The sequence below is a fragment of the Mya arenaria genome, chromosome 15, assembly GCF_026914265.1.
Source record: "Mya arenaria isolate MELC-2E11 chromosome 15, ASM2691426v1".
NCBI classification, from domain to species: Eukaryota; Metazoa; Mollusca; class Bivalvia; order Myida; family Myidae; genus Mya; species Mya arenaria.
Genome location: NC_069136.1, coordinates 45,458,783 through 45,484,811, shown reverse-complemented (window position 1 = coordinate 45,484,811; position 26,029 = coordinate 45,458,783). Strand labels below are relative to the sequence as shown.

General features: G+C 34.2%; 1 protein-coding gene and 1 long non-coding RNA gene across 5 annotated transcripts; one reads left to right on the top strand and one right to left on the bottom strand.

The window, feature by feature from the left end:
- Positions 1–53: 53 nt before the first annotated feature.
- LOC128219072 (probable E3 ubiquitin-protein ligase MID2) lies at positions 54–25,788 on the top strand. The gene is made up of 9 exons (XM_052926891.1): positions 54–438; positions 17,732–18,315; positions 19,232–19,327; positions 19,584–19,706; positions 20,037–20,144; positions 21,142–21,295; positions 22,311–22,448; positions 24,023–24,117; positions 24,686–25,788. Exons 2-9 carry the CDS (start codon positions 17,746–17,748, stop codon positions 24,758–24,760), a joined length of 1,359 nt encoding a protein of 452 aa, XP_052782851.1. The 5' UTR covers positions 54–438; positions 17,732–17,745; the 3' UTR covers positions 24,761–25,788.
- Positions 2,645–10,192, bottom strand: LOC128219083 (uncharacterized). 4 transcript variants are annotated; one of them, XR_008258547.1, is made up of 6 exons: positions 10,169–10,192; positions 8,983–9,145; positions 7,817–7,893; positions 7,402–7,483; positions 6,493–6,623; positions 2,645–5,410 (listed from the first exon to the last, which is right to left on the bottom strand). It is a non-coding gene; the product is annotated as an uncharacterized LOC128219083 (long non-coding RNA). The 4 variants fall into 4 exon arrangements; XR_008258548.1 differs by lacking the exon at positions 10,169–10,192 and having other exon boundaries at positions 8,990–9,198; XR_008258546.1 differs by lacking the exon at positions 10,169–10,192 and having other exon boundaries at positions 8,983–9,196.
- Positions 25,789–26,029: the final 241 nt, after the last annotated feature.

Sequence of the window (26,029 nt, the reverse complement as noted above, 5' to 3'; positions counted from 1 at the left end):
CGACGTACCCTAAAACCATTCTGCTGCGGCTACCGCTGCTACTACTGTTGCTGCTGCTACTGCTGCTGCTATAACTTGTCATAATGATTTTGAATGATGTTGAGAGTAGAGTTTCGTTTGCTTCTAGATATAATATTGATAACTCGGTGCTTACAAAGGAAATAAACTACCGCCAGTCAGTATCGACAAATAGGACACGGAAACAAAATCAATACCACAAATGTTTGTAAAGTATTGAATACTGCTTTAAGTACGATTTGCACCGCATTCTTCTATTCATTAGTGTTATACATGTACTACTTGTAAATTACAGTTTCAACTCCGCGTTTCTCCATTAAAAGGCATACCACTGAAACGGGAATACAATAGAATAATATAACTTGTGTCTTTAAACGGAGAGGTAGACAGGTTGAGATAAACTGGAGGATTTAATTTATGGTATGTTTGATAACCTTCAAGTTTAATGTTGATATACTTGATTTATAAAGGTAAGTCCTGGTATGGAAACAAAGTAAGTACTAGATTCCAACCTTTCAAAAATGATTCAATAACAGTGAATTATTTGAATCTAGAAAAAAATATTAAATCTAGAATGCTTAGACCAAGTTGAGATTGATATCTTATATCAACACAGTGCATAGACTCTATACACTATATGGATATGCACGATACACCGTGACAGTACATACACTGGCGTTATATTCTATACCAGTATATACTGTGCACGGTATATATTCTATTCATTCTCAGAGGTGTTGAAGCAGTGCTTCAACACCCCTGTTCTCTATACAATGTATACAGCCAGAGATTTTGAAGATTTACTTCAACTCCTCTGTTATAGTCTATATACATTGTGGAAGCGTGCACTATACTCTATTCATTGTCAAGAGGTGTTGAAGCAGTGCTTCAACACCCCTGTTCTCTATACAATGTATACAGCCAGAGATTTTGAAGATTTACTTCAACTCCTCTGTTATAGTCTATATACATTGTGGAAGCGTGCACTATACTCTATTCATTGTCAAGAGGTGTTGAAGCAGTGCTTCAACACCCCTGTTCTCTATACAATGTATACAGCCAGAGATTTTGAAGATTTACTTCAACTCCTCTGTTATAGTCTATATACATTGTGGAAGCGTGCACTATACTCTATTCATTGTCAAGAGGTGTTGAAGCAGTGCTTCAACACCCCTGTTCTCTATGCAATGTATCAACCAGAGATTTTGAAACTTTACATCAATTCCTCTGTTATAGTCTATATACATTGTGGTGGCGTGCACTATTCTCTATCTGTAAATTTGAACCTGTGTTATAGTCTATATACATTGTGGTAGCGTGCACTATACTAAACTCATTCTCAGAGGTGTTGAAGCAGTGCTTCAACACCTCTGTTCTCTATTCAATGTATACAAACGGAGATTTTTGAACAAAAAATGAAGAAAACTGCACAAAAATAGTTTTGATGAATTTATGTCATATCAGGCAACATATTTAATATACTTAAATCATAGAACAATTATATGGCGCAAAAAATGATTTTTGGGGTAAAATGTTGGAAAAATTAAATGAAAATGACAATTTATGAATTTTGCCAATAACTCTGCCTAATTTTGCAATAAAAACACCAGAACTACTGCAGCTAATATATATCATTTAACATTATTATATATTATATAGAAACACAGTTTTTTTTTAAAATATGATTTTCGGGGTAAAATGTATGAAAAATTAAATGGAAATGAGAATTTCTGGAATTTGCCAATAACTTTTTCAAATATTGCAATAGAATGACCAGAATTACTGTATTTCATAAATATTACAGTTTAATATATCAAAAGTAAAGAAACTATGTAATTTTGTGAAATGTGAATTTTGGGGAAAATGTTTGAAAAATTAAATAAAAATGAGAATTTCTGAAATTGCAAATTATTAGCACAAATTTTGCAATACAATGACCAGAAATTTTACTGTATTCAATAGATACTATAATACAGTATAACAAACCTAAAGTGTAGAAACCATGTATTGTGTGAAGTGTGATTTGGGGGGTAAAATGAAATTAAATAAAAATCGACACACAGCAGTTATCAAACAACACAAATAAACAAAAATCATTTATGTGCATTTTTCTGAAATTGTCTCCTTAATTTTTGAAGCTCTGCATCAATCCTCTGTCAAATCAACTAACCTTGTTCTCTGTATTCATTTATGATGATCCCCTTTTAGTTAATAAATCTTTTGAAATCATTGAAAATTGACCTTTTTCTCTGTCACCTGTATGTCGATGAATTTTATAATGCAGATATTTGCCAGACTCGCAAAATTCATAACAAACCAAAATCCCAAGGCATTTTTTCAAGAATATAATGCGACAGTCACTTGGGTGTGGAGCCTTGCCCAGCAACGTCTACATTTTTAAATTGTCATAGCCTAAAATTGCCATTTCCCGACATGCCAACATTTAGACATATCCAACATGATAACCCAAACTAAGGTCTCCCTAGGCTAAATACTTTTCCAGCTAGACACTAGAATTGGACCTACAATATCGAAGATGTCCATAAAACCCAATTTACATAACAGGACAGGAGACCAGGACAACCAAAAGACATGGTTGTCTATGTTATAAACAAACAAGACTATGCATTTACCATAACTGTATCTATTTTGAACATGAACAGAACATTAGTAAATTTAATCCTAAGAATCTGATGTCAATAATCCCGTACATGTATGTATATCTATGTCCATCAATATGATAAGAAATGGAAGTTTCTTCTAAAACATACACAGAAACAGCTATTGTTCATATAAACCATAACATAAGGTGTCTTATAATTATGTCAACAAGAGCTGTCTTTGGACAGCACGCTCAATTAAATGAGGCTTTGTCTTAAAAATGAATACAATAATGATGTAATATGTGCCTGTCGAAAGCAATAAAAAGAGTCAAATTAAAAAGTTAACTAGAAATGCTGCAATGCAACAAGAACTTCAGCCTTTATTGTGAGATTCAGTTTTAAATGTATTAAAACTGAAGTTATTCAGTACCAAGCATTTTTCTATTTTTAGTTACAGTGACCATGACCCTAGGGACCCAAATCAAATATAAAAATGAATGGAAATTTTGCCTTTAGACAGTTATTAAATGGTAAATAATATTTGACAGTTATCTATGTACATCTACATTTTAACTTTAAAAAGGTTTCCTTGACATTAAACAATCATTTGTTTTTATAAACAAAAAATTAACAAAACAATGTGGCGAACAGATCAAGAATCTAGGTTTAAGAAGTGACATTTCTAGAGGCTTACCATGTGCTCCAATATGTATGGAACTTAATAACCATGGTTTTATTGAATTTATACTGTCATATAGGATAATGTGCATTATAGTTAACAGAACACTCAAAAGTACAATGAAACATTTAGGTTAGAAGTTAAAATATAATTAGACAATTAGCCATAATTGACCAAGTCAGTATGGAAATTAACAACAGAACAAGGTAACTAAAAAAAAATATAGATTAAAAATAATAATATATGATTTGCATTCATTTAATTCATGTTTAAAACAAACTTTTAATAATGAGCTAGCTCAATTGTTACTAAGCAATGTGCTTTATTGCTCACCTCAGAACCAGACACATTATTTGTTTCAATAATATGTTCACAAGATTTTATTCACTAAAATATGTGCCTAATTATTAACTTTTTACATGTTATGCCTTATTTGTTGTAAAGTCTTGCTGGCTAAGTTGTGATTTATGATGAGGAAACAATACCTCTATGAATAGCAATTTTTAAGGCTTTTGATACTTGATTTAGTGACTCCTGTTTCATCTTACCTACATTCATTCTTTAAGGAGGGCTTGGGAAGAGAATATGGCCTATAAAACTAGAACATAGTTTTTTTCTAAAACTTGACCAAATTTCATTCATATAAAGTGGAACTTGAGGCCACTCTAATCAAACACATTTTGACCAATAAACAAGTTTCACCTAATATTATTTAAATGTTGACGAGAATAAATACTGACAAATATCATGAAAATTATATATATAGTTTCTGAAGCATTTACAGTTTATATTATTAGAACAAACAACCTACATGCTTTTTGTCCAACCTGAACAGTTATCAATCTCTACTAAGATTTTTTTGGTAAACATATTCTGGCCAGTATGAATAAAGACCAAAGAGACAAGAGCTGTCACAGAGACAGCGCTCTCGACTATTCCGCTGCTTTTCAGTGAAAGGATTGAAAAGTTTTGGCGAAACATGCATGGATCACTGTTAGATTAGATTTCAATGCAATACATGATGTGCTGAGATATTAACATAAATGTGGTTACATGCAAAATTTTAACCAGAATTTTTATCTAACTTGATTATTCAATTAGGTTGGGTGGTTGTATAAAGTCTCAATGCAATTCATCCAGTAGTTGCTGAGATATTAACCTATGTGTGCTTACATGCAAAACCTTAACCAGAATTTCTGAGTGAAATAATAAACGCAAGTATTTGCATTAAATGCAAACTATAGTTATATAACTTGGAAAATTAAGTAGGTTGGATGGTTGAGTACCATTGTATCAAGTCTCAATGCAATACCTCAAGCAGTTGCTGAGATATTAACCTTAGATATAATGTGTGCTTCCATGCAAAACCTTAACCAGAATTTCTAAGTCAAATAATAAAGGCCTATTATTTACATTAAATGCAAACTAGAGTTATCTTACTTGTTTAAAAAAAGTAGGTTGGATGGTTGAGTACCATTGTATCAAGTCTCAATGCAATACCTCAAGCAGTTGCTGAGATATTAACCTATGTGTGCTTGCATGCAAAACCTTAACCAGAATTTCTAAGTCAAATAATAAAGGCCTATTATTTACATTAAATGCAAACTAGAGTTATCTTACTTGTTTAAATAAGTAGGTTGGATGGTTGAGTACCATTGTATAAAGTCTCAATGCAATACCTCAAGTAGTTGCTGAGATATTAACCTATGTGTGCTTGCACGCAAACCCTTAACCAAGGGGTGACACCGACACCGACGCTTGGGTGAGTAGTATAGCTCTCCATATTCTACGAAAAGTTGAGCTAAAAATGAGTCCCCATACTAAAGTGTTAACGCTGTATGAAACTGTTAATAAAAATGAAGGACAGACTATGATCAATCACAATAGTTCAACATGAGCACTTTGTACTGTGTTGAGGTAAATGTTAATCATCCAACTTATCTAAGGGTAATCTATTTTCAAATCTATAATGTATTTGTCTGTTAAAAGTTAAAATTGGTATATCATTCCAATTTTAGTGAATCTTTATGTGACGGATGTCTTGTCCATTAAGTTGCCTTCAATGAAGATTTTGAAGTCAGACTGTCTCTTGTTGGATGTGGGGAGTTTTCTGAAAGAAAAAGGAACATTAAGCAATACATAAACACAGTTCCATTGTTGGCTTCAAATATTGAACTATTAAGGAGCTTTTCATTCATTTGTGCCATTGGCTTCAATGTTAAAATTTGATAGTTACCCCATATAAGTATCATTTGAAAGGGCTTTGCATACTGATTACTTATATGTAAAATCAATGACAAGAACATATTTTCACCTTGAAAAGTTATTGCTGGCATCCCAAAATCACATTATTGTTCATCAGATACATTAAGTTATATCTATCTTGCAAAAGCTCTATGGTTGATTTTGAAATATGATAGTTCTTATACATATTATATCTTAATATTACAAATTAGCCACACTTTTTGTGATATAGATTTTATATATATATGCACATAAAAATATGTAACAAAAAATATACAAATAAATAAGAAACGATAAAAACACACAAATCTTAGTTTATTTTACATTGATAGATAGTTCATATAAACTTTGCTAAACACAGAAAGAAAATAATTGTTTCTATTACAGGATTTGAACCTGGACAATTAATTTTAATGTCAATGAGCATATTTGAGCATGATCACAACTGTGCATTACAACAAAGGATAACATTGAAAACTAACAAAGGGCAACTACTACAAAAAAAATCTTGAGTTATGGTTTCTGTGCACTGCACTTCTGCTAAATGAGATCTATCTGTACATATTTGAAGTTTGAGATCAACACCTCAAAGACTTTTCAAGTTCTGCTGCAGACAAAAACTCAGTATGAAATATAACAAAGGGTTATTACAAAAAGAACTGTAAACAGAGTTATGGTCCCTTAACACTGCACTTCTTCTCAATAGGGATCTATCTGTATATGAAGTTTGAAGTTAATACCTGGGGGATTTATGCTCAAGATTACATTCCGTGCACACGCACACACACGTGCACAATTACACAATTACTGTATCCACTTTGCCTTTTGGCAAGGGATAATCAATAGTTTAGTCCTCATCATCAGGGTCTTAAACAAACATGATGAACATAATCATAGCATGCATAAAACAGTTTACAGTTGTATCAAATCTGGAATAAAAAACTGTACCTAGATGAATTTGTAACAGGTGGCAATCAGTCATCACTTTCCTGTTTCCTGTTTCTCATTGTGTCATTCCTGTATCTCATTGTGTCTTAGTTGGTTTAGTACAACTCTGGCCTGGTCCACAATTGCAACAACTGAAAAACAACTGAACGATTAGCAAAAGAGAACTTATACCTTAAATGTACATAATATATTGCTACTAAAAAATGACTCATACTGTCAAACACTTGTTTCCATGAAAAACTACAGCTATCACCTATTGTAATAAGAGGTTTCACTGAGAGTGATATTTGCTTTTAAGCATACAGTAACCAATTAGGCAATAATTTTAAAACTGCCAAGCACAAAATAAACATAAGAAAATAATCCTTAATATACCAAAAACAGAATAGTGTTTTGTTAAATTAAAGTAAAAAATGAAAAAAAGTTATGAAGAGAAGAAAAAAAATAAAAAAAATATAAAGATAATAATCAAAGGTTTACAATTCTTTGACTACCATACACAATTTAATGATTCATATGCACAGCTATTTTTCTTATCACGTCCAATATGTGCATGAAGTTTGAAGTTAATACCTCAAAAACATAGAAAAGTGAAAGAAAAATAATCAAAGACCAATAACTCTAAAATACCATAAACAAAAATGTTTTTTTGCACAGCACTTCTCCTCAACATATTTAATATGTGTTAGAAATCTCAGAAGCATTTGGAATTATGGATAATAGAAGACTTGTCCAAATGAACCCTAACCATCAAGTGGTAGGAGTATAATAGCAGAGACAAATCATACATATGTCTTTATATTTAATATGTCAATGTATGTTTGAACAGAATAATTATGTAAATTCTCATTTCTTGGCTTACCTCATATTTATATTGTTATACATAGAATTAATCCAAAGAGAACTTACCATTCACTGACAAGATTTCCTCATTATACACAGGAGTATCTTCATACTTTTAGAATCTCTCCATTTTTCATCTCCATGGGAACTGCAATGCATAACACATAAGAAAGGAAATCAAACAATTGCATTTTTTAAAACAATTTGTAGAAAAAAATAAAACATGACTTCAGACACATGCAGAATCATTTGCATTTATTTTAAGCAAGTTACAAGAGTAACTGTACCCTATGCCATCTGAGTAAAATCTGCATGCAACAAACATGTGCATGCAAAATTGCATGGACTTTCATTTATTTGCTTAACAGTTTCAATTAAACCTAACAACCTGACCAAATACTTGAAATATCTTATACTTGAATACATTATGTTATACTAGTAAATGACATTGAGTACATGTAAATATGTGTTAAAAATCTACCTTTCAAATCCAATGCTTTCTTTGCATCAAAACGTTTGTCTGTTTGCCCTTAAATTGGTCCCTCAAGAGTATCTGGTCTGAAACAAATATAAAATTCACCTACTTTTAAGCTAAAATTAGCTATAATACTAACTTGGCTGATCTTAGGAAAAATGAATCTTAAAGCTGCACTCTCACAGATTGACTGTTTTAACATTATTATTATCTCAGAGAATCAATGCCTTTAATTGCTAACAATAAAACAGAAGTCATGTATTGAGAAATCTGCTTATTATTTCATTTTTCTGAAAGTGTTCAAATTTAAGTCACAGAACAACAATTATGAACGTACATATGAAAAACAGCTATCTGATATTTTTTCAGCAGTTTTAAATCATGGTTCGCGGACATAATTTATGCACTAACATTGCATGATTCATTCCATGATGAAAAAAAAAGTTGTCAGAATGGTAAATCTGTGAAAATGCAGCTTTAATAACAATCCCCAACAGTTCCTCCCAAAGACTTGTTTAAAAGGGGCTGTAATCTGTTTAATGAAATAGCGGAAAAAAAGAAAATTGACGAAAACTGACATAAACTTGGTATCTATGTGTACAATGCATTAAAACTTACTAACTGAAGTACCACATAATTTACAATAAAAAAAAATCGCCAATATATTACAAGTTAGGTATAAAGATTAAATATTCCAACTGTTTAGGATTAGCCTTCATAGCACAGTGGATACAACACTGGACTGCAATTTTGGCGACACCGGTTCCAACACATTCTCTGACTTGATTTTTTTTTTTTACATTTTGCATTTTGGTAAAAAAAAATTACCATTATGATATCAAAGATCAAAAGATTTTTTGAATAATTGTCCTGAGATTCTTTACAGAATATTTTTTTTTTTTTTTGGGGGGGGGGGGGTCCCACCCCTTTTCTGGATCCGCTAGTGTGGGTTACTCCCGTAAAATGAACTGAATTTAATTTGGTGCAAAGCTCTAATAAAAATTTGTGTATTCAATTAAATTCATAAAACTAATTAATGTAAACAAACCATTTGCAACTATCCCTGAATAACTTTTAAATGATAGTGATTATTTTCATTTGCATGATAACTAAGAAAATATAAAATAACACTTGAGTGTCCTGTATGGTATCCCGATATAGTCAATACTTACAACTTACATGTGCAGGAATCAGGAAGGAGTTCCATTCTTCCAACTTAATACCATTCTTATTTGTCGTCTTCTTAACCGGATGCTTGAATTTTTGTAAACAAACCCAATGAACCCTGCATCGTTCCACTAGACTTTCTCGCTTAATATTTACGCTCGGTTGTGCCTGTATCGAAGAAAATGAAGACCAGTCCAAAACATTGCGTCATTTAGTATTTAGCACGCGCGAGAGAGGTTCAAACGGGTTCGAAACATCGAATTTGACCGACACTGAACAGAGGTATATGGCTATTTTCTTTGAAAATATAACACTTTCTAGTTCAAAAGGTAATTGAATTTATGTAGATACGTAAACAATTGACAGTTTAACGAGTATATTTTATTGATATAACGAAGTACTCCTTAAAGCTGCACTCTCACATACATGTATTTTGACAACTTTGTTATTTTTTATTTTTGTCTTGGAGTTTGAATGAGCCAGTTTCTGTGTAAATTAATATATGCAAATAAGTGATATAAGCCTGCTGACATATTCCGTTAAAAAAAATGTTTTATGGCTAAAAGTGCTTCTAACAGTTGGAAGAAAAATGCATAAAACATCATTTTCTTAAAGCTGCACTCTCACAGATTGAACATTTTGCCAACTTTTTTATGTTTTATCTTGGAATGTACTAATTTTGGCGAAAATCCATGGAAACCAGTTATATAAGACTGCTGACAAATATAGATCGCAAATTTTTATATATACCAGTTCAAAAATTGATGTTTTGTTCATTTTTCTAAAACGTTTATTAACGGTTTTAGCCATAAAACATTAATTTTCAAACGGAAATATGAAAATCTATGATCTGGTTTTTCGTAAGCAATCCTATATCATTGGTTTGCAGATATTTATACAAAAATTTGCTCTTTCCAAGACAAAAAATAAAAAAAGTTGTAAAAATGGTATATCTGTGATAGTGAAGCTTTAGTCTAAAATAATAGACGTGTTATACGGGATTCTTCCAATCCCTAACGTCTAAACGGGAATGTGCAAAAAACGGGGGTGTTTTAAAATTTTGAAATTGTTTTAAGTGAAGTATTTTATGGTTGAAATTGATCATAAAGAGTTATATTCATATTTTACCATGTAAGTGAAATGTTATTTTGCACTAAACAAGCATTAAGTGCATTAAAACAAGTTGTTTACCTTTCCAATAAAACGAAAGTTGACTGACACAGACAACAATTATGCGAAGGGGAACAACTCAATACAATCGTAATAGCTCGGCCTCCTCCGATAAAGCTTCGAGATAGACCTCGTTATACAATCGTAACAACTCGGCCATGGCCGAAATGTTCCGAGCGATTTAAAACTGTGCCCTAAAGCCTTGCAGGTGCCCTTCATGTATATATCGTTATGTTTTGACAGAATGAAATGAAAAAAAGCCGTCAAACTCATAATTATAAGTTGGATATTTATTTTTTTGTGTACGGAACTAATATAAAATAACATTATCTGGTAATATTTCTTGTTTTTATGATATTTTATAGACGCTATATGCTTTAACCCGCCATATCAAAAATCTAAAAAAAATCCGTCAACGTACAATTATTTGGACTAGTGAAGCTTTAACTAAAATATATATGCAATCCAATGTTTTTTTAAGCAGTCTTGTGTCACTGTTTTTCTTGCACTTATGCATTTATTGGCTTGTATAAAGACAAAAAATAAAACAGTTGTCAAAACATTTAATCTGTTAAAGTGCAATGTTTATTTAAATATACTTGATGCTTGCCTCAATCATTGCCGCTGACCGATCATCAGATGACAGCACCAACATCCAACAATGCAGCGATATTTTTAAAGTCTCTTTCACATCATTCTGTATCCTAATATTTTAATTTATTTAAGATAGTTGCTTATCAAGATGTTGAATGCATATTTTACAGCCTTTTAGGCTTTAGAGTGTATTCAATGTCATTTTCAGAAGAAATATCTTGATCGAAGCTAGGAACAAGCTCACAACTGGCATTAGTGAGTCATGCCTGTCAAAACTAATTTTGGGGTACATGCATGTGTCTTTTAAAGTAGTACAGTAGACATCAACTTTACAATGTACATGAATACATTGCATTCATACTTTAGTTATTTATGTATTCATGTACATTGTAAAGTTATTGTAGATGTAGATCGTGTCTATGAGAACCAGCCGTTCAGTTAGCTCAGTTGGTTACAGCGCCATGATAGTGTTCCAGCAGTTGTTGTTGGTTCAAGCTCCACACTAGGGCACTTCTCCTCCCAGGTTTACTTAAATGGTGGCAGCGGTACATGGCAGGAGTGCCTCCGTCAGCTTTAAACTACAGTCGAAACTCGATGGCTCGATATTCTAGGGACCAGCCAAAATACTTCGAGCCTCGAGAATATCGAGCCAAGCGGGATTGCTTACAGAATGTTATTTTTTTTATTATTCGTTACAAAAAGTCTTGTTTACCTCGTTTGTTATTGGCTATGCTATCTCCGCGAAAGAAGAGTATTAATTGGGCATAGTTACACGTCTTAAAGTTCGTAACATCACTTATTCGATACTTAGAAAATATTATTTGATTGTTTTTATTAATTATAAAAATTATGCGAAAACAGCAAACAAGTAATTTTAAACAGTGGGTAACAAAAACATAGCTTATTAGTTATATAAGGATGCATTGAAATTTATACATGTATAACAATTAGGGAAAGAACTTAGATAAAGTGATGGCATGTTTATTCAAACTGTTAAGTCATTCAAATTTGATAATAATTATAATAAATTGAATTAATTTTTATCGATTAGCGCCGTGTGCTAAATGAAGCCAACAAAACAAATCAAGGTGTGAGGTTCTTACCTGAACCCGCGAAAATGACATCGACCCAAGCAAACAAAATTGTGAAATTCTTACTTGGAACCGCAAAAATGACTTCGAGCGTGGAGAAATATCGACCCTCAATATATCGAGCCATCCGATCAAATTTTATATGAACAAAGAGTTAAACAAAATCGGTTCTTTTAATCTGGTTCGAGCCAACGAGGATATCGAGCCATGAGATATCGAGCCAACGAGTTTCGACTGTAATATATATATAAAGGGTTAATGGAGAGGAGTGGAGTGTATTGTGTGTCACTGTCAGTGTGTAAGAACCAGCCGCTCCGATGTGGAAATACTTGTACCATAAGTCATGGTTTTTAAGTTTATTGTTTAAAGTTTCATTTTCTAGTTTTGACCTTAAAGGTGCACTCTCACAGATTGAACGTTTTGACAATTTTTTTGTCTTGGAATGAGGCAATTTTTGCGAAAATCCATGGAAACCAGTTATTTAAGACAGCTGACAAAAAATTAGATAGCAGATTTTTATATTTAAATTTTAAAAGTAATGTTTTATGCATTTTTCTTAAACCATTAGTAACGGTTTAAGCCATAAAACATTAATTTTCGAACGGAAATATAGAAATCTACGATCTGATTTTTTGGCAGCAATCATATATCATTGGTTTGCAGATATTTATGCAAAAATTTGCTCTTTCCAAGACAAAAAAATTGTAAAAATGGTATATCTGTGAGAGTGCAGCTTTAAATTTTATGATTTAATGACAACTGCCTTGAAATAGATACCTGATTTAAGCATTATGCCAATGTTTATAAATTTCTATTATATTTTACTGTGAAATAATGTAAATATATACATATAATTGTTTGTGTTAGTTTAAATTTGCTTGATTTATCATTAACCTAATTATATATTCTTTCATTTTTTTGTATTAACCCAATATTATGTCATATAATATATCTATGGGTATATAATACCAAGGTAAACACATGTATACAAATCACTTATTATTATGTATAGATAGTTTTTATTTCCATGTAACTCATTTGCCTACATACATTTTGGAAAATGTGGTCCATTACAGATAAAACCCAGATGTATACATGGCCTGGATTTCCATATTATGCTGCCCAGAATAAAAGACGATGCAGTCCAGATAAAAACATTGTATGGCTCAATAATCTTTACCAAACTTGGTAAAAAAACTTTGTCATATTATGAGAAATCCCTGTTTTTTTGTTAATCATCTTCATTCACAGTATATGCAATTCACCAAGCAACACAAGACTTAAGTTAATGTCCACTTGACACATTTCTAGTATATTTGGCTTGTACATAAACATCACTTTTTCATAAGAGAATAAATCTCATGTAGGACATTTAGATTGCTCTAGAAATAATTGCCAAGATGTTTTGCATTTGAATCATGTTTAAAGCATACCCAACATTATTTGCATTTATTGTGTTCATGATTGTGTTGTATTCTTCCTTTTTAAGATGCATCAGATGAAGTCTTTGACTTTCTAGAAAGGGATTTTGTAAGCTAGTACTGGACATGAAGACAGTCACTTGGAAATGATGATTGTGCAACAGCGGTTAAACATATGCAATACATCATATGGTAATTTCTTTTCACCTCAATGAATATTTAAGTGACCTACCCACAAATAAAGTGATTCTCTAATAGTTCCAATTTCCACTTTGATTTTGTAATCTGGTATTCTTCATTACTACTACCCGTAACTGGTATCTAAAAATAACATTATAATATTCATCAATAATATCATAAGACCATGTGAATATTCAGTAATTTATATATGTGATCAATTTGTTTTTGTGTATGTGGTGTTTATATGTTGGAGTTTGTAGTTCATTGTCAGTGATTTTTTTATTGTGAAAAACTCCATTTTCCCCAAAATTAAAAAAATTACATTACATTCCGGATTAAAATAGCAATGAATTTCTTGAAATATAAACAAAATCTTGACAAGTCTTACTCTTTCACAGCATAAGGTATGCATAAAAAAGTTAAAAAATGTATATTTGCCATTATATAAGCAATTTTGGCCTGATTTTGTATTTTTCCCAAAGTTGACTTTTTACCGAATTTGCGAGGTACATTGTACAGGCAGTAAAAAGAATTCATAATTTTTTTTTATGAATGTTGTTCAAGTTTCGTCCTTGGGGTCAAAGTTGTCCTAACCAGAGTTCCCCTGTTAATGATAGACTTCTAGAACAAAAATTGATACACATTCAAATCAGGCAATGACTTCTGCAGTAATGTATGAATTCCTTAGAAACTGATGTCTAAACTAAAAGGTATTTAGTTTCAAAGATTATGAAACAAGTTGTTACAACAATATAATAATCACCTTTTGGCAGGATGTTAAGCAAGGTTTTGCCTTGTTGAGGAAATCGTAGACCTCGTAGTACCCTTAAGGAACCCACTTGTCTAACTTAGTGACTTAACAATCCAAACTCACAATGTCTTCCTTAACAACCACTTTATAAGCAACCAAGGACATCCTTATCAAATACTTCATTTACAGCAGCCAATGACTTCCATAAAAAATGATGACTTCCTAAACAATCCTTGGCTTCTTTATCAACCAATGATTGCCTTAGCAACTACCTTCATCCATAGCAACAAATGAATCCCCATTCAACCAATGACTTCCTTAGCATCCAATTCCTTCCAACGCATCCATTAACTACCTTTATAGGCACCAATGCCTTATTTAGCAACCATTTTTTCCTGAGCAACAGCCAACATCCATAGCAACCAATTACTTCCTTAGTAATCATTTACTTCCATAGCAACATTCTGGTTCATTACCGTAACATCCATTGACCATGGGAACAACCAGCTTACCATAATTCTCATTTCTGTTAACAAAGAGCAGCCTTCTTTGAGGAGTCCTTATCAACCATCAAATAACACAGCAACCACTAACCTGCTAAGCAAATAGCAACACCTTTCATAACCAGTTGTTACCTGACTGACTTGTTCATGGTCATTTTAATCAGGTGACCAATTAAGGGCCATGCTGGCCCTTTTGTTTTGAATGTACATTTCCTTAGCTTATTCATTTAATTCAGCAAATGTATAAACATAGTGTACAATACTTTCAAGTTTTGTCATTATTATATATTATCAATGTTTTAATTTTCAAACAGGTGACCAGACAGGGAGGAAACTAGGGAAATGGTTATCCACCAACAGCCCAAGTGCTTGGTTGATAAGAGGAGCCACAGCATTAAACATTACTGCACAAAGTGGTGTGCTTTGCTAACACTTATGATTGTGATTTGATAAAAAAGCAATGAATGAACGCTCATTATTCATAACTATAACTAAAACATTGATGTCAAAAGTTGTCAATTTTCAACATATATAGTATTTGAGATCCTGATCTATAGTTGTGTGCAATGGATTATCAAACAAAAACAAAAGAGTGGGCAACAAAATGAATAGCATAATGCACCAGTCAATTGTAACCACATCCCGCCCCCAGGTCCGGGGACTTTTGACTTTTGGTCCAGCCTACCCCAGGTTAAATTCCCTGAACTGATCCTGAACTAAAATCCCTGCCAAATTCCCCCCGCATCCAACATACCATAGGTAAGACAAAACTACCGCATTCACACCCAGTATACCCCCAGACGGGGGTGGTGGTGGTTACAATTGACATGTGCATTACCCACTACCCATTTACACCAGTAATTCATAATTATATTTGATAGACATGCCTCTTGTCAAAGGTTTTGAAGGGTATGAACGTCAGAACTACCTGCCTATGGCCTTTCAAGATTTTATAACATTGTTAAACTAAAGAAATTATTATTAAGTTTATACTAGATCTTTGTTAAGAGTGACCCCTTTGATAATTCTGGAGAAAAACTATTAGGATTAGGTTCTGTATTTGTCCATAATTTGTTATATGACATGTAAGCAGGAGTTCATTCCTTCAAAGAATTGTGAATCTTATATAATTATCTATTTGACATCTTATGAATTTTATCACACTTTAACCTAGAGGCAGTTCAAATAAATACTGCTATGATTGAACCAATACTGAATAAGGGCAAGAATTCCAAACAAGACAGTATACATCTAGTATCATGTTTGTCTGATAATTTTGAAATCATAGTGATTAAATCTAAAAGGATGTTAAAGCTGCACTGTCACTGATTAAGAGTTTTCACATTTGCTTTAAAAAAAATAATTAAAATAGTCTGACTTTAGCATGAATGCCTTCAATCCAGTCATATAAGATAACTCTCAATGAAACAGAATTCAATTGTCTGAAAAACTGCCAAAATTTTCATTTCTTCTCAAGCATTACTAACCATTAAGCACTGCTTCAACACCTCTGAGAATGAATAGAGTATAGCGCACGCTACCACAATGTATATAGACTATAACAGAGGAGTTGAAGTAAATCTTCATAATCTCTGGCTGTATACATTGTATAGAGAACAGGGGTGTTGAAGCACCACTTCAACACCTCTTGACAATGAATAGAGTATAGTGTACGCTTCCACAATGTATATAGACTATAACAGAGGAGTTGAAGTAAATCTTCAAAATCTCTGGCTGTATACATTGTATAGAGAACAGGGGTGTTGAAGCACTGCTTCAACACCTCTTGACAATGAGTAGAGTATTGTGCACGCTTCCACAATGTATATAGACTATAACAGAGGAGTTGAAGTAAATCTTCAAAATCTCTGGCTGTATACATTGTATAGAGAACAGGGGTGTTGAAGCACTGCTTCAACACCTCTTGACAATGAATAGAGTATAGTGCACGCTTCCACAATGTATATAGACTATAACAGAGGAGTTGAAGTAAATCTTCAAAATCTCTGGCTGTATACATTGTATAGAGAACAGGGGTGTTGAAGCACTCAACACCTCTGAAAATGAATAGAATATAGTGCACAGTATATACTGGTATAGAATATAACGCCAATGTACGTACTGTCACGGTATATCGTCCATATCCATATAGTGTATAGGTCTATGCACTGCGTTGACATCTAAGATCTCAATCTCAACTTGGTCTAAGCATTCTAGATTTAATATTTTTTTCTAGATTCAAATAATTCACTGTTCAATGTTTGTTTTCACTTCCTTGTTATATTTCATTAATGTTTGTACCTTAACAATACCATTTATACTTTGAAAATCTAACTTTTTTGTTCAGGTGCTTCAAGATTAGTGCCTTTCACATCAAATTATTAAACACACTTTTCTGATCAATAAACTGAGACACTGTGCATGGTATAAGCTTATAAATCATTCCTTGATGAATTTATTATATTCTTCCCTTCTTAATTCATGAATTAATGTATACATGTGCGGTCGAAAGTGAAAGTTCAAATTCTGTAGGTTTAAAGCTGTACTCTCACAACTTGAACATTTTGACAACTTCTTTACTTTTTGTCTTGGAACGAGCAAATTTTGCTAAAATGCGTGAAAAACAGTTATATTAGACCGCTGACAAAAAAAATAATAGATCGCAGAGTTTTACATTTAAGTTCAAAAATTGATGTTTTATGATTTTTTCTTAAACCGTTAGTAACGGTTTAAGCCATAAAACATTAATTCTGCTATCTGATCTTTTATCAGCAATTTTTAACATTGGTTTGCGAATATTTACGCAAAATATGTAATTCTGTGAGAGTGCAGCTTTAAAAGAAAATGAAACGAATGCTCAATGATACGGACGTAAAATGTAAAAAGCTAAACAAGCGCCGTCTTTAATTTCCATAAAGCAGGAATACAAAGCCATTGGTAGTATGTTTTGTCCCATGCAGGAAATAGTTGTATTCATCTTCCATTGATTTATTTCCGCTTTAAAATACCTTTTATAGTCAAAGTCAAAATCTGAAATTTTATAGGTTTTTTTGTCAAAATGGCCGGACTCGAAGAGCACGTGACTTGCTCCATATGCATGGACCTCTATGTGGACCCGTTGGCCCTACCGTGCCTCCATAGTTTCTGTCACCACTGTATCCAGGGTCTACTCTCTGCTTCCCTCACGTTCCGGTGCCCAGAATGTCGTAAGGAAATCGAATTGGAGCGAAATGGTATTGACCAACTGCCGAAAAACTTTCAACTGGCAGGAATTGTTGAAACTTACAAGAAAGAGAAGGGTGTTCCAAACAGAAGGCCGGCGGAAGGATCTGACCAGTTGCCATATTGTAGACAACACAGGATGACGTGTGAGATTTTTTGTAAAACGTGTTCAAAACCGTTATGTTTAATTTGTTTGACACAAACAAACCATAAATCTCATGGATTTCGTATTTCTAAGTGTAAGAATGGTTCAGCAATTACTGGCGGGATACTGTGTACAGACCATGACAGGCAGTTCCAGTTGTACTGCGGCCAGTGTGGAGAGCTGGTCTGCCTCGAGTGTGTCACCAAGCAACACGGTGGTCACAACCTTGCCATCATTGAAGATGCGTATGAACATCATTATGTAAGTAGTTCGTTTAGAATTCTGAAAGGTGTTATTTTAGCAAAAACGTCATAAGAATTTTGGTGGCCAAATTTTTGTGAAATTTATAAATGTTTGTGATTAATTTGTCTGACGATAATTAATAGCCAAAACAATTGAAACAAGGTTTATGTACGAGTTCAATCATACATTCTAAATAGGTTATAGTGTTTGACGTCGTATTTAAATATAAACTAACATATAATGCCTAAAGGGAAATGCTTCTACAGTCTAGTCTTGCTTTATCGATCTCTTATATCTCGATTTTCCAGTCCCATGTTTCCATATAGAGCTAGTCCAATGTCGGATAGTGATAAATTACGGCATAAATGCTACGTCGAAAGGCAACTTTTTGCTTCGAATGAAGATTGAAACAAAGATAAATTTGCTATTTCTTCACCATTTTAAATGAAACATAGCACAGTCTACGCCGCTTACGGAGCCCCGCCTTTGATCTTTTACCACAGTTTGATTGAGAGTTTAGTTTCTTAAAACACTTCGACAAACCTTTTCACTATACGGCCGTCTGACGGAGCAGTGTCAAAACATTTTAAACTTTGAAAACAGGTTTGTCGAAGTGTTTGATGAAACTAATCTCCATATCTAACTCCTGTAATAAAACGAAGGCGTGACTCTTCAAGCGGCATAGCTTGCTCTTTGTTTCATTTATAATGGTGTAGTAAAAGAAATGTTACCTTTGTTAAATAAGTCTTCATTTTAAGCAAAATATTGCCCTCCGATGAAGCATATATGACGTAATTTATCACGTGGTATACATACACTGGAAGTGCCACAGAATAAAAGTATTAAGTATTCTTTGACGAATGGATTTAGCTCAATTTTAGTATTTTCATTGTCACTAAACTGGTGTCAATTTACAGTATGCTTTACGTTTCAGGGCATTTTAAAGGCCTCTGCCGTTGACCTTGAATCGAGGCTGAGCCTGCTGAAAGCATCACAACAATCGTGCCGATTATTAGCCCAGAAAACACAGGTTTTGATTTTCATATAATTGTTGAAAACAACATAAGATGGAACAATGATAAATGCTTACATATTGGATTGCTTTTTATTTCAATAGAAACCGATGGCAGTACATGTTAATATAAATGGACGCAACGTCGTCCTTTAACTGTGGTAAAATTGTTGTGGTTTCTAAGCGCTCTTTGTAGTACTAAATTACAACCTTTAATTGATAAGAAACAGTGACTAACATACCATAATGCCAGTTGTTTTGTTGATTGTTTTAGACGGACGCGGAAAAGAAGCGCCAAGAGTTGACAATGTACTTCGGTCGTCTGCGCGAGTCGTTGGACAGGCGAGAGTTGCAGATGAAGAAGGAACTGAGCAGACGAGAACAGGAAACGGTGCAGGTAAGAGTTAAATAATCTACAGTCTCGACATCGTGCAGTTTAATGAGCATAGGGGACCCTTAGGCTAATATACATTTTGACTATGAACCATACATTTTCATAAAACTGGCATCCGTGCCTTGTAAGGGTTTTGGAGGTGACCAAACAACAGCATATGATATTAATGTCACATTTTTGGCACGATTGTTAATGCAACATAACATTTGGCTTTGTATAGTTGTTGGCTGAGAGCTTCTTTTATATGTATGTATGTACTAATTATCATGTTGTACATCAAATGGCAACCATATCAAGTTAGAGGATATTAATTTATTTGACCTTTCTTTGCAGGCGTTCATGGGTAAAGCAGACGACAGTTCGAGGAAGGAGAAGGATGTTTCAGACGAGATCAGCAGCATCCGGCGTCTCGCGGTGGAAAATAAGATGGCGTTTATGAAGGTTTGTTTCATCTGGGATGGTGTTCAACTCTTTCATCATCTTAAGACGATTTCATTTTTTTTTGTAAAACAAAATACGACTATGTGTCTACTCTACAAACATACACCAAATGTTAATAAATGTGTATGATTGTTCTAAGTTAAGTTTTGAACAAAGACTTATATTATTAAAATCGATTTATCACACACTGCAGCATTCCAATGAATTTAAAGGAGCCCATTTCTTGTTTAGTTTGAGTGTAAAAGAAGCAGTTTTCGTTTGATTTCGTATTTGAAGTTTAAAGCTGCACTCTCACAGATTTAACGTTTTGAAAACTTTTTTTTATTTATTTGTCTAGGAACGAGCCAAGTTTTACGAAAGTCCATGGAAACCTTTTATATAAGACTGCTGACAAAAAATTACATCGCAGGTTCTATATAAAAGTTAAAAAATTATGTTTTATGCATTTTTCTTAAACCGATAGTAACGGTTTAAGCCATAAAACATTAATTTTCAAAAGGAAATATAAAAATCTATGATCTGATTTTTTGTCAGCAATCTTATATCATTGTTTTGTAGTTATTTACGTAAAAATTTGCTCTTATTTAGACAAAATATAAAAAAGTTGTAAAAATGGTAAATCAAATCTGTGAGAGTACAGCTTTTAACATAACGGCATATAATGGAATACTCCATACTGTAACCCTAAAGTATCATACATGTCAATAGTAGTACATTTTTGTACGTCATATATAAAAATAATTCTGAACTCTGAATCTGAAATAAAATAAATTATGCATAATCTATAAAAATGATCTATACGCAGTCGATTAAAACGCATGTCGACCAAAGTTTATTTTAAAAGTCGCTATTTTTTCAATTAACAAGCATAATTGTATATCTTTGAAGAACATGTGCAAACTGTATTTTAAACTTTTTTGAGTAATATTGAACTCAATGCATGTCCTAAAGTTGCCCGTAACAATACCACCTACTTAATACCGCAAAACAACTTCAGCAATATCGCACGCACGCCACTCGAGCGTCCGAGCTCTTGAATGATGAACGCTTCGATACTCCTCCGCAGACGAAAGGTGTAGATGACGTCACATTAGTCACGTGGCCGTTAGAGAAGGAACTGGCCAACATATCATGGAAATGGGCGAAAGATGGTAAATTCAACCATATACCTTCCATAAACATCACTTAGTGGTACTACTGACCCTGATTTTAACCTCGGATGAGTTATATATCGAGGGGTGAACGCGAAAAGGTTCTAAGTGACATTAAATAAAGATGAAGATTTTCGCTTTCACCCATCGATATGTTTTTGTTGTGAAGATTGTACGTGCACTAATGACCACCAGATGCTCCACCATGTATGAGCTTCTACTATGTATAGAAATCCTGCAAGTAAATAAGTCAATGCATTTTTTTTTCTGTATGAATTTCTTTGGCAACACCTTTTTACGGTATCTTTCACGAATTTATCGTTTATTCGCATGACTCAAACTCATTTATATAGTACTGGTCCACTGCAGCCAAACTGACTTACATGTTACACATCATCAGCGGAATATTTAATGTCAAACTCAAATCTTTAAGTGACACTCTTACTACTTACTAAATAATGCATATATGGAAAATATTTATTCCTGATAAGAAGATTGTAACTGTGTTTTTATTTGCTGAAAACGCAAAAATATGAAATGATTGGTGAATGCTAAAGGATTTACTCTGATCTAGTATAGTCTCATAACGCAGAAATACCGTGTTTTATGCACATTTCTTGCAAATAAAACTCGGTGTCGTTCACAAAAACCATTGTTTTTGACATTTATTTCTCCATTTTGGAAACAAAAGTTTTGTGGTAAATCTTACGTGCAAATAAGAGTGCAGCTTTAATGAACGCTTTCAATCCCTAGGAGCGATCAATAACCTAGTTAATAACTTTAAACAGTGTACTCGCTCCAATACTTGATGGAACGGCCGCGTAGGTTAGGACGCCTTACAGCACTGTCAGTGCTATGATCTGAATCTTTATTTCAAGCGTGTTGAAGCCTTGTTCTCAATAGAAAGGACACATTTTCAATCAGCATATTCATGAAGAAAGAGTATCAAAAGGGTGCAAGTATAGCAAACTGTATAGTATCAAGTAACGTTGATCCTTCTTACGTACGTTTTCAGACTTACGTCCGGCCCGGAAGGCGCCTCCGCCTCCTTCAGAGCGGATACCGAGATCCCCTGCTATGAATAAGCGACCGACACCTGCCGTCAGGCCGTCCAGACTTCCTGACTTGAAGCAAAACACAGCGGTGACAAGAGGTACCGTAGTATATGAAAGCACGGATAGTGCTTAACGGCTTGAGCGATGATTCCTCCTATTGGATACTCGCTCGCTCGCTCGCTCGCTCGCTCGCTCCCTCCCTCACTCACTCACTCACTCACTCACTCACTCACTCACTCACTCACTCACTCACTCACTCACTCACTCACTCACTCACTCACTCACTCACTCACTCACTCACTCACTCACTCACTCACTCACTCTCACTCACTCACTCACTCACTCACTCACTCACTCACTCACTCACTCACTCACTCACTCACTCACTCACTCACTCACTCACTCACTCACTCACTCACTCACTCACTCACTCACTCACTCACTCACTCACTCACTCACTCACTCACTCACTCACTCACTCACTCACTCACTCACTCACTCACTCACTCACTCACTCACTCACTCACTCACTCACTCACTCACTCACTCACTCACTCACTCACTCACTCACTCACTCACTCACTCACTCACTCACTCACTCACTCACTCACTCACTCACTGTTAATTTACGCAAAATATAACACACTCTTACTTTTAACTAAACATGAACTTATTTTGCTTATCAAACATTATTCCTGGTGTGGTTCATGAATTGATTTCCATTGAAATCTTGTATATTCTATGATTGTATGATTTTCAACTCCACATGGACTCAGTTGAGTTTTTGTGGTCTATAACAAAAGTCTTGAGCTAGCTCTCAAACCTAAAAATACGTTTCTGACCCCCATTACATTTTGCACTACCGTAGCATTCGGTATCATATTCCATGGTAGTGTAACATGGGGTTTTCCAGCACTGTTCACAAGACCGGAAACACACGTCCGTTATGCAAACATCTTCTAGTTGCTTTGTAGTTGGTTTATGCCAATCTTGCATACCGGACGTGTGTTTCCGGTCATGTGACCAGTGCTGGAAAAACCCGTCTTTCACCGTCCATGTAATATTAGTCAAGCGCAACAACGCGCCACTTCTTATTTCTTGTATTGTATGGTTTATGAAAAGTATATAACGCCATTTCAATAAAGCGTTATAAAAATTATAAGTATGCAAGCCTTTAAAATAAAGAATAAATAATCGTTAAACCGCGATTTTTGGAGAAACTATATGACGTCAATAGTGATAATAAATTTCTGCGCCTAATGGCGTCAGTGCACAACGTCGCACGCGCTTTTTGGTAAAATGTACAAAAGTGCGTTTTCTACGTCAATTTTCCCACAAATCATAATATTAGATATGCAAGAAAAATATAATAATTATATCCGACCCTCAGGCACGCTGCGTAACTAGGCAAGCCTCGTTACCGGCTTACGCGCGCTCCCTCGCGTCTGATCTTTCAATCCGTACCGGCAAAACATGATAGATACTTATAGTCTGGATATTTTACCGCCCGCGTCTTCCTGTCACACAAGCTATGACGGTGCTGCTGATAATGTTATTTTACCAACCATAATGTTCGAAGAGATACAGTTTAACGGACAAAATGATGCTTTCTTCATGATCAATAGCTGTACATGTATAATGATTAACTCCACCTAAATGTGTTATTCAATAGGAAAGGATTGGAAGAACGGACAGTTTGACGGTGGGCCAGGTCACGTGGGATCCGTTATCGCCGTGGAGAGAGGCACTGATCGCCTTATGTGTACAGTAAGTGTCCGGCTGTAGTTGGTCATATCTGGCAAAGCATTTCTGAAGAATAGATCGTACGAAATGAAGTCAGTATAAAAAACTTTCTTTGAAGTTGTTATTAACAAAACTAACAAATAGAAAGGAACGTGGTTCGAAGTTCTCAATTTTTATGTTTAAAATCTTTTACTTTTTGGTTTACTTAAGTTTTGAATTTTATTTATTTGATGATAAGAACTGTCGTAACATGTAAAAATAAAGCGGAAAATGTTTCATTAGATCAATTACTTATATAGTTATGCACCAGTCAAATGTAACCACTGCGCCCCGAGGTCCGGGGGTATACCGGGGAAATGGGCCGTGTTTTTACCATCCAGGTGGCCGCGCAGTTCCGGGTGAATGCGGTGGTTTTGTCTTCGCGCCAAAAATAGCGGGGAATAGGCCTTACCTTAGGTCCCGGGGGTGCGGGGGCATTCGTCGGGGATTTTACCCGGGCTTTGCTGGACCGAAAGTTAAACACCCCGCTATTCCCCGGACCTTGGGGGACGTGGTTACAGTTGACTGGTGCATTATATTAATATGTTTTCAGGTGTGCTGGCCGAACGGCAAACAGGATGTTTACGAGTATGGTCCTCCTGCCATAGAGGAAATCAAACCCGTGTAGAACAGAGCTGGATCAGTATTTTAACCACTTATGCAGTGAAATGCTAAATCACTAGGTCGAGTTTTAAGCACAAAAAATGTGGAGGACTACTCGAGTGATAAACAACTTCTTGTTGAATGTGTTGTTGTTGTTGTCTTTTACATTTGGCAAATTCCTACTCCACGTTATCTTTGTTGGTGGATTATGTTGATTTTCGCCAAGTATTAGTGCCTTATCAAGAGGCCATCCATTGCTTTATAGCATGTAGATATAAAATGCAGCTGGAAATGATGAAGTGTTTACGCCCCTGTGTCTGCCAGTTGGATTGACGAACGGATTCTGATTATATAAAGTATTGAGTAAGACATTATTGCATTTACGATTGAACTGCACTATATGATGTTGATGTAAGAACCGTGAGGTGATTTCCAGGCGTGGTAAAATCAACTTTTATTATAACGTGCCCTCAAAAGAGATAAAGAGAGGAAATAGTTACATTTGGTGTTTGAATATTTGTGTAGGCGAATGACAATCGAGAATTTTTCAAATGTTTGTTCATTAATTTTACGTATATTGATTTTGATTGAAGTACCCAATACACCAAGTAAGTAAGAGACCAATTTTGATGATCTACAGAAAATATAGCGCCAGCTCGGTTTTTTTGTAGATCACTCAAACATATATGAACAGTTATAAGTAATTGCATTTTTTAAATACTGTCTTTGCGAAGGCCTCATAAGTCAAAGCGTTTTAAATATTAAACCCATTGATTGGGATACGATGATATGCAAGTAATTCGTGAACGTTTACTTTTTGGATACATTTTCTATTATTTGCATCTGTCAAACGAAAGTTCAGATTGTAGATGGTGAGATTCTGAGAGATTTGCGACAAAGAAAATATACAGTGCTCAAAAGAAAGGTTCCACTTACAGACAACTTTTGTTTGTTGATGTTCACTTAGTGCTTACTAAAATGTTTAAGTTGCAATCTCTTAAAGGGATTCGTTCATGGTTTGTAAAATGCACTTTTTACGAAAAATAAAGTGTGGCAAATCATAGGGAGTGTAAGATACTGACAGCTCCATCCCTTCAATAAATGTTTATATTTGCTCAAATATTTGAAGATCGCAATTTTAAACGTTTGCAACGCAATTTGCAAAAGGATTGATGCGTAATGGAAAAAGGAGTTATATATGGATACGTTTTATTCCTCCAATAACGGAGAGCAAAACATATTTACAAGTATAATATAAAACATAGATATACAAAAATTATGTACATAACAAACG

Excerpts from the sequence above, each read along its gene's own strand:
- LOC128219072 (XM_052926891.1), top strand. The coding sequence starts at position 17,746 with ATGGCCGGACTCGAAGAGCACGTGACTTGCTCCATATGCATGGACCTC. Across the intron at positions 19,328-19,583 it reads TATTAGCCCAGAAAACACAG|ACGGACGCGGAAAAGAAGCG; the intron begins GTTTTGATTTTC and ends TGATTGTTTTAG. Across the intron at positions 21,296-22,310 it reads ATGGAAATGGGCGAAAGATG|ACTTACGTCCGGCCCGGAAG; the intron begins GTAAATTCAACC and ends GTACGTTTTCAG.